Below are 9,090 nucleotides of genomic sequence, written 5' to 3'. Positions count from 1 at the left end.
CCGGCGACGGCCTGGACACCAAGGACGAGCACCCGCTGGCCCTGGGCGGCGCCCACCCGCTGGACGCGGAGTACGGCAGCCCCGAGCGCCGGTGCCCGCCCCCGCCCTACCCGAGGCACCTGCTGCGGCACAGCAAGTCGGAGCAGTACAGCCTGGACGGCCAGGGCAGCGGGGTGGAGCAGGGCCTCCGCGGGGGCCCGGCCGCCGAGCCCGCCGACAGGGGCGACAAGAGCCTCAAGAGCGACAAGGGGGACAAAGGCGGGAAGGACAAAAAGCAGATCCAGACCTCTCCTGTCCCTGTCCGCAAAAACAGCAGAGACGAAGAGAAGAGAGAGTCGCGCATCAAGAGCTACTCGCCATACGCCTTTAAGTTTTTCATGGAGCAGCACGTGGAAAATGTCATAAAAACCTACCAACAGAAGGTCAACCGGCGGATGCAGCTGGAACAGGAGATGGCCAAAGTAATTTCTCATTTAGTTCTAGCTAAAGCCCCTCGGCCTTCCCTAACGTGGTATGTAGAGCACAGCAGAATTCCTTTCGTGTTCCGGCTTTATCACAAACCCACCCCGCAGGCAACGGTCGGGTTATGGGGCCAGCAACTTAGAGAAATGGCAGGTGTCGCGGCCCCCCTTTCTCTTACCCCCTCGGACCCCTTCCCCTGACCTTCCAGGAGAATCCTGATAGCTGTGCATGATGTAGCTAACAGGTAAATCAGCAAATTGAATTTGATAGTGTGTCCTTGTTCTTTAACGAAATTCATCAAGAATGACTTAATAATATTATGACATTTTGATAGAGTAGAAACGAAGTTTGAGGTTTTATAAATTGAAATTGTAGGATTTGTAAGGAAAATTGTATCTGGTAGTGAACCATTTGTCCTTCCTTTAAATCTTTAATTAGTAAATTTTTAAAAATATTTACCTTATGTGACAATAAAGTACTAGAGAAGGTAAGTATTAATGAAATTATTTAAATTAAAATAGTAAATTTAAATCACACAAAGCCAATAATTCCAAATTCTAAACATCGACTTATGTTCTGCTGTCCCATATTTGTTGACTCTTTTCTGTTTTCCTGTTTTCCTTGAGCTATTAAACTATTACATTGCTCTTGGAGATCCAGGAATGTCATGGCTCCCTTTTCCCACAGGTTTTTATTGATAGAGGTTTCTCTTAGTGTTTAGAACCTAAAGTCACCTGGAAAAAGAACCGTCTGCTTTGTCTCACCTTTGGATTCCAGATTTGTGTCTGTACATGGATGTGAAGAACAAAGCTGGTTATTACCTTGCTTGTGCTGTATATCGAACCCACTCTTCGATATTCTGCTTTCTATAAGTTAAGTTAGGGGCCTCTCAGTTCCAGGGCGTCCCCCGCCCCAGTCATCTGCTGTCCTGGGACCCTCTGCCATGACTCTTCCTTCTTCTTTTCCGTCTGTGCAGGCTGGACTCTGTGAAGCTGAGCAGGAGCAGATGAGGAAGATCCTTTACCAGAAGGAGTCTAATTACAACAGGCTGAAGAGGGCCAAGATGGACAAGTCCATGTTTGTGAAAATCAAAACCCTCGGGATTGGTGCCTTTGGAGAAGTGTGCCTTGCTTGTAAGGTGGACACTCATGCCCTGTACGCCATGAAGACCCTGAGGAAGAAGGACGTCCTGAACCGGAATCAGGTGGCCCACGTCAAGGCCGAGAGGGACATCCTCGCTGAGGCAGACAATGAGTGGGTGGTCAAACTCTACTACTCCTTCCAAGACAAAGACAGCCTGTACTTTGTGATGGACTACATCCCGGGGGGGGACATGATGAGCCTGCTGATCCGCATGGAGGTCTTCCCCGAGAGCCTGGCCAGGTTCTACATCGCAGAGTTGACTCTGGCCATTGAGAGTGTGCACAAGATGGGCTTCATCCACCGAGACATCAAGCCTGACAATATTCTGATAGATCTGGATGGTCACATCAAACTGACAGATTTTGGCCTCTGCACTGGATTCAGGTGGACTCACAATTCCAAATACTACCAGAAAGGTATTGTCTTAGGCAAGGCACATCCACTTTCTACATCTAGACATAATTCAACCATCTAAGGCACCTATTCCCCATCCCAGTGGCTCCTAATCATTTTGAAATGATCTGTCATTCAATTATTTTATAGTTGGGTGTGACATTCTTCCTTCCCTAAAGGAATAGTATGATATGCATTTGATTTTTTTTTTTAAGTTGCTGGATTTAAGTTTAACTATATATGCTGTGGGGTGTCACGGGGCCTTTGTGGGGAACTGTCATTCTGCACTAACTTCCCAAGGAGTTCTCTTCTTACAGCTAACCTGGATCTACCTAAAGCATAGTTTAACTCCATTTCCTGTAGTTCCCGTATTTGGAAAAGTCAGAAACAGATGGTCATTATCTTATTTATGGCCTGGATTCTTGAAATAGTTATTTTAATATTATGGCTGAGACTTTTATTTTTTAACTCAAAACTAACCCTGTATCATTTTCATTTTCTGGCATTGAAGTCATTTTTGTTCATAATTTTAAAATTCTCTTAAGTTTTTCCATGTTTATCTTAAAACATGTCTTGTTAAACAGGTGTTAGCCTTTGATATTGGCCTGAGAAGTGCTAACAGTGATGTCCCCACAGTTCTTGAAGAACTTTCCTATTCATAGTGTCTCATTGCCAGCTCGGCATACGTGCAGTTTTCTGTTGTTGCTTCAGCCATTGTTTATGCCTGGTACTAGTGTTTACCTGGCAACTTGGGTCTCAGAGCCCAGGAATAGCCAGCTGCCCCTATAGGGCAGGTGGGGAGGATTCTTTGTCCTAATGTATCAGTAGCTGATTTGAATTACTTTTCTGTTTAAGCTATGAATTTGTTGCATTGTTGAAGAATACAAATTCACTTTGTGTTTTGTTTTCTTCTTTCACCACCCCAATTTGTGGGTGAAGGGAACCACATCAGACAGGACAGCATGGAGCCCAGCGACCTCTGGGACGATGTGTCTAATTGTCGATGTGGAGAGAGGCTGAAGACCCTGGAACAGAGAGCACGGAAGCAGCATCAGAGGTGTCTGGCACATTCCCTGGTTGGGACCCCAAATTACATCGCGCCAGAGGTGCTCCTCCGCAAAGGTACGTGCTTGGGCTGCTTGCCTGAGTGCTCCATAGCCAGCTGCCAACTTGAGGTGATCTTGACCTTCAGACCTGTTTCCTTAACAAGCCTCCAGCCTATCTCCTTTCTGTCTTGAAAGTGCCCTTGCTTCCAGGGGTGATGGAAGCATGCACTGTCAGGCCACCGTCTGCTCCACTAGGGCTTTCTACCTGGAGGCCAAGCGAGTGACTCTAGAACTGGTCTTTACAGAGTCAAATGATGTGAACAACTCCAAGGGTCACAGGATCACTGCTCAGTCTGCCTAACCCATACATTTCCTGGTTCTAGCTTTAATTCTTCCATACCCAGGCTTCTAGCTAAGTAGTACCATGTCCAGCTGGGTGTAGAGTCTGGCAGCATGCAAATATTGTTTTCCTCCAGTTTTCCCTGCTAGATCAGAGGCACCTGGAAGGTGAGATCTGCAAACAGTAGTGAGCATAAAATTTCAAGTGCTCAGTAAAATTTGTCTCCTGGATGGATACAAAAGGACTCCTCCACTGAGCTCATTGATTGGATTCTGTGCAGTAACTCCAGAGATGGCAACCCGTCCCTTCCCGTGTGTTGTTTAAACTTCCTGGAGCCAGCCAGACCCAGTTCAAGTCTAGATTTTCTTTGTTAGCTGTGGTAATCCAAGCAAGCTGCTTAACCACTCAGCACCATGCATATAGCAATAACTACCTTGAGAGGTGGATACTCACCTTGGTGGCCCATAAAAGTCTCATTTTCCACCGCCGTGTGCCACATTCCAGAGGAAACTAGCACTTGGAGTTATTCTGCAGCCCCCAGAGCCAGACTGGGACAGGAAGAGGTGGGAGGGAAGGATGGCAGAGCACTCTGAAGGGGCTGAACTGGCAAATGCTGCCACAGGCCACCCAAGGGCTGACCTCCAGCATCCCAGTTCATGCTTAGCAAGGACCTGGTGCCATCAAGATGAGCCTGGCTCAATGGGGACATGGGGCTGTGAAGGAAGAGTAGGAAAAAACCAAAGGTAAATGAACCTGCTCCACAGCCTTCGTGAGGCTGGCCCCGCCCAAGCCTAGACAAGAGCCCTGTGAGGAAGGCCTGGCTCCATTAGGGCCTTGCCATCATGTGTCCCCCTTTCCTCTTCCTTGTCCCCATATTCTTCAACTTTTCCCAAAACTGACTTAGAAGCCTCCCCTGGAAGTCCCCTGTGAACAGCCTCACCTGGTGATTCACAGGTCTTAGTACTTTACATTTTTCAGTTTCTGTTACTTAATTTGTTTCTATTTGTGTGATCTTTGAGAACTTAAAATACTGGTTAGTGACCAGTATTATTGCTAACAATATCAGTAATCTTTTTAAGTTAGGAAATCTTGTCTTACTACAAAAGCATCCTGTTTCATCACAGACTTAAGATTGAAAATAAGAAAGTAAAAGTGGCCGGGGCCCCCGTGACAACCTTTAGGGCTGGCATGAGTCCTTCCCAGTCCTCTGCAGGGAGATGCACACATGCAGGCCTGACTTCTCTCGCGTGGCGCGGTGCTGCTTCCGTGGGCTTTCCCACTCACAGTAAACCCGTATGTTCAGGGTTGTATAAGATTCACTTCTGAGGAGAATTCGTGCCTGTGTCGGGATTGAGTGAACCTTGTCTTTCAGGGTACACTCAACTCTGTGACTGGTGGAGTGTTGGAGTGATTCTCTTCGAGATGCTGGTGGGGCAGCCACCCTTTTTGGCACCTACTCCCACGGAAACCCAGCTGAAGGTAACGGGGATGGAAACGCGCCTCTGCTCGCTGCAAAGACACTGTGCTTTTCTGAGCACCCATGAACCTTTGGTCAGCATTTGACCTCTTATTCTGCATAGGGTAGGAATGGCAGTTGTATAAGATGGGATTTTTTAAGTAATATTATCATTATTTTAAAATTATTATTATCTATTTTTAAGATTTTTATTTTGATAAGTAAATCCACAGAGTTGGACCTGACTTTTGATATATAAATGTCTCTGAAATTTTATTTAAACCACTGGCCATCTGCCATCTCGTTCTGTCTAGACAAGAACTATAAACAGTGAGCAGCACTAGAGGCAGGTCCACTCCCTGCCTCCACCCATGCCTAACTTGCAAAGAGCAAACAAAACTTTATGAACTGTATCCAAAGAAATCAGTTTGTTTATTTGGATGCTATATTATTATTGTTTGCAGGTTGTCAGCTGTGTGGTCAGGCTAGTTGTGCATATTCCTAATATTCATTTGAAGTAGTTAAATAATTATTCTGTCAGTCATTTAATACTAAATAATTAGTTTCAGAATGACAGTCATTTGCTTTCTGTAATAAATTATTTAATTACTTAAGGATTGAACTGAGAATTTGAATTGAGAATTTGAAATCTTCAGTGGACTTATCTACTGACACACAGTTCTAGGAAGTTTTCATATGCCCTGGAGACCATGGTAGAGCCTAAATTAATAACTCTTTAATTAGAAAAACACTAAATTAAGGCTTAGCTTCATTCTAGGAACAGTAAAAGTAGAATTTGTCATTATCTGCATCCTAATTGAATTGCTAAACCGTTTACTAATTTGCCTGCATGATAATAACCGAGACTTTTTAAAATTGTGGTAAAATATGTATGATGTAAAATTTACCATTTTAACCATTTTTAAGTGTATAATTCAGTGGCATTAGGCATGTTTACAGTGTTGTACAGCGTCACTCTCAGCATCACCACTCACTCTCTATTTCCACATGTTTTCATCCCCCCGAGCAGAGACTCTGTGCTCATTAAACAGTAACTCCCTATTTCCCCCTCCCCTATCCCCTGCTAACCTCTGTTCTACTCTCTGTTTCTATGAACCTGACTACTTTAGATACCTCTTGGAAGTGGAATCTACAGTATTTGTCCTCTTGTTTCTGCCTTATTTTACTTGGCATAATGTCTTCAAGGTTCATCCATGTTGTGGCTTGTTTCAGAATAGGCTGTCGTCCATTGTACATACACTAGGGTACTTCCAAAGGTTCATGGAAAAGAAGAATTAAAAAATAATATGAACCTCTCCATGAACTTTCTGAAGTGCCCGCATGTGCAGTGTCGTTTTACTTATTGACCCACTGATGGACATCGGGTTGCTCCCGCCTTTCGCTCTGCAGTGCTGACATGAGCACGGGCGTGCACGTGTGTGTGAGTCCCTGCTTCAGTTATTCTGGATGTCTACCCAGGAGTGGGATTGATGGTCATACGGTCATTCTCAGTTTAACTTTCTGAGAAGCTGCCGAACTATTTCCCACAGCAGCTGTACCATTTTACATTCCTACCGGTAGTGCACACAGGTTCTAGTTTTTTCCCATCCTCGGCCACACTTGTTATATTTCCTTTTTTTTCTTTTAATAGTAGCCATCCTGATGGGTGTGAGGTGATACCACATTGTGGTTTTCATTTGTATTTCTCTAACAATTTATGATATTGGACATATTTTCATGTGTTTATTGGTCATTTGTAATATCTATTCAAGTCCGTTGCCTTTTTTTGATCAAGTTATTTGGGTTTTTGTTGTTGTGTTATAGGAGTTCTTCATATATTCTGGATATTAACCCCTTTTCAAATATATGCTTTGCAAATACTGTATATTCTCCTATTCCGTGGGTTGCCTTTTTATTCTGTTGATAATGTCCTTTGATGCACAAGTTCTTAATTTTCATGGTCCAGTTTATTTTTTCTTCTGTTTCCTGCGCATATTCAAGAAATCATTGCTAAATCCAATGTTGTGAAGATTTTACCCTATTTTCTCTTCTATGGGTTTTGTAATTTTAGCTCTACTAAATAACTGCTTAGGTTCAAACCAACCCTCCCACCCACCCACACGCTCACTCACTTCCGGGCCTTACCCACCGTCCCATCACCCAACCTGCAGCCAGTTCTATTGGCCTTGTTTCTTCCCGATTCTAAGTATACACAATAAAGACGTCCCTTGGGTTTCTTGTCACAGTAGATACACACATTTACTGACTGTCCAGATGGCTGCTCTGTGCGGTTGAGCATCACAGACTTCAGGCTAAGGCCGTGGTCAGCTCTATTCCTCCTCTCTGTGAGGTCACTTTTTTTGTTTTTTTGTTTTTTTTAACAAAACCTCAGTTGATCACCCGTCAGCCACAATTAGTATTGAATGAGAGTCATGAAATCCATTGCCATGGCTAAAGAAAATAACTCAGACAATCTGTCTCTTCATTTTTGTGGAAATCGCACATTTCTTTTGCTACACAGTATTTCTCATAGAAGAAAATCCGTGTCTTTCTGTCTGTATTTGGCTTCACCATCCCGCACCTCAGGCAGGCTGTGAGCCATCTGCTGAGAGCGCACTGACCTTTTATAGCTGCTCAGATCAACAACGGCTGCTTCTGGTCTATTCTAACTGATCTCCCATTGTGAAACTAAAACTGTTTAAGAGTCCCATCATCACATCCTGTGCCAGATTGACCTTGGCTCTGAGGAGAAACTGAAGCTTCGGTTCTGTTGTCTCTTCAGGTGATAAACTGGGAGAGCACACTCCACTTTCCCTCCCAGGTCACGCTGAGCCCTGAGGCCAGGGACCTCATCACCAGATTGTGCTGCTCTGCAGACCACCGCCTGGGGCGGGACGGGGCCGATGACCTGAAGGCCCACCCGTTCTTCAGCGCCATCGACTTCTCCAGCGACATCCGGAAACAGCCAGCGCCTTACGTTCCCACCATCAGCCACCCCATGGACACCTCAAATTTTGACCCCGTAGATGAAGAAAGCCCTTGGAACGACGCTAGCGAAGGCAGCGCCAAGGCCTGGGACACGCTTACCTCCCCCGGTAACAAGCACCCTGAGCATGCGTTTTACGAATTCACTTTCCGAAGGTTCTTTGATGACAATGGCTACCCCTTTAGATGCCCAAAGCCTTCAGCAGCAGAAGCTTCGCAGTCTGAGAACTCAGATCTAGAAAACTCTGATCTGGTGGAGCAGACTGAAGGCTGCCAGCCAGTGTACGTGTAGATGGTGGCCAAACACCACTGCTGGCCTCTCCAGAGGTCGGGCACAGCTGGTTCCTGTGTAGGCACACGGGGAGGCTGAGGGTTGCTTTGTTTTAGATCAGTCCGTTGACCACTTGAAATTCTGGTCTTCACTGAGAATACCCCAAACAAACAAGAAACATTTTAAAAAAGGACTCAAGTGTAACAAATCTTCATTTCTAGATTCTGGTTGGTGGGTGGTGGGGAGGGTCAACATTGCTATGAATTTGGCTTTTTTGAGGACCTTCACTGCATTAAAACAATATTTTTAAAAATTTAGTACAGTTTAGAAAGAGCACTTATTTTGTTTATATCCATTTTTTCTTACTAAATTATAGGGATTAATTTTGACAAATCATGCTGCTGTTATTTTCTACATTTGTATTTTATCCATAGCACTTATCCACATTTAGGAAAAGACAGAAAGTGAAGAACGTGATAAAAATCTCTGTGCAATAATGTAAAAAAAAAAGAACACTCTGCTCAGATGTCATGGAGACCGTTTTATCCACACAATGGTTTTTGTTTTGTATTTCTTCCCACATTTCAAAATTGTGGTATAATGTTAAAAGCTGCTTTTCTTTCTTTCTTTTTTTTTTTTTTTTGCATATTATAGTACAGTAGAAAGTGTGAGCAAGGTGACAATGTGGGTGTGTTTTCAGATGTCTGGTGTGTGGAGAGTACTGCATGAGCAGGGTTTTTTCTATTATAAAATTACCATATCTTGCCGTTCACAGCAGGTCCTGTGAATATATTTTTACCGAGTGTCTTTAAATGAGGTGTTCTAGAAGGTGTGCTGATAATGTATCGTGTGGGTGACTTCTTCGCTATGATTGTATCTCTTATTTTTGTTAAAGAAATGCAGATGTGTAACTGAGAAGTGATTTTTTTGTGTGTCTTGGGTATGATTGGATTCTTTTGGGGGTAAACTTAAACATTTATCATGTACTAACCTT

General features: G+C 44.1%; 1 protein-coding gene across 1 annotated transcript in view; it reads left to right on the top strand.

Moving 5' to 3' along the window:
* LATS2 (large tumor suppressor kinase 2) overlaps positions 1-8,785 on the top strand; it is a 59,598-nt gene extending 50,813 nt beyond the window's left edge. Inside the window, exons 4-8 of the mRNA XM_008573665.1 lie at positions 1-461; positions 1,439-2,021; positions 2,938-3,120; positions 4,757-4,863; positions 7,623-8,785. Of these exons, the coding sequence (XP_008571887.1) occupies positions 1-461; positions 1,439-2,021; positions 2,938-3,120; positions 4,757-4,863; positions 7,623-8,117 (1,829 nt within the window). The 3' untranslated portion in view covers positions 8,118-8,785. The remainder of the gene's footprint in view (positions 462-1,438; positions 2,022-2,937; positions 3,121-4,756; positions 4,864-7,622) is intronic.
* The last annotated feature ends 305 nt before the right edge of the window (positions 8,786-9,090 follow it).

Source organism: Galeopterus variegatus, unplaced genomic scaffold (assembly GCF_000696425.1).
Source record: "Galeopterus variegatus unplaced genomic scaffold, G_variegatus-3.0.2 Scaffold948, whole genome shotgun sequence".
Taxonomy (NCBI): Eukaryota; Metazoa; Chordata; class Mammalia; order Dermoptera; family Cynocephalidae; genus Galeopterus; species Galeopterus variegatus.
The sequence above is the reverse complement of the archived record's forward strand: the minus strand, read 5'-3'. Positions and strand labels throughout refer to the sequence as shown.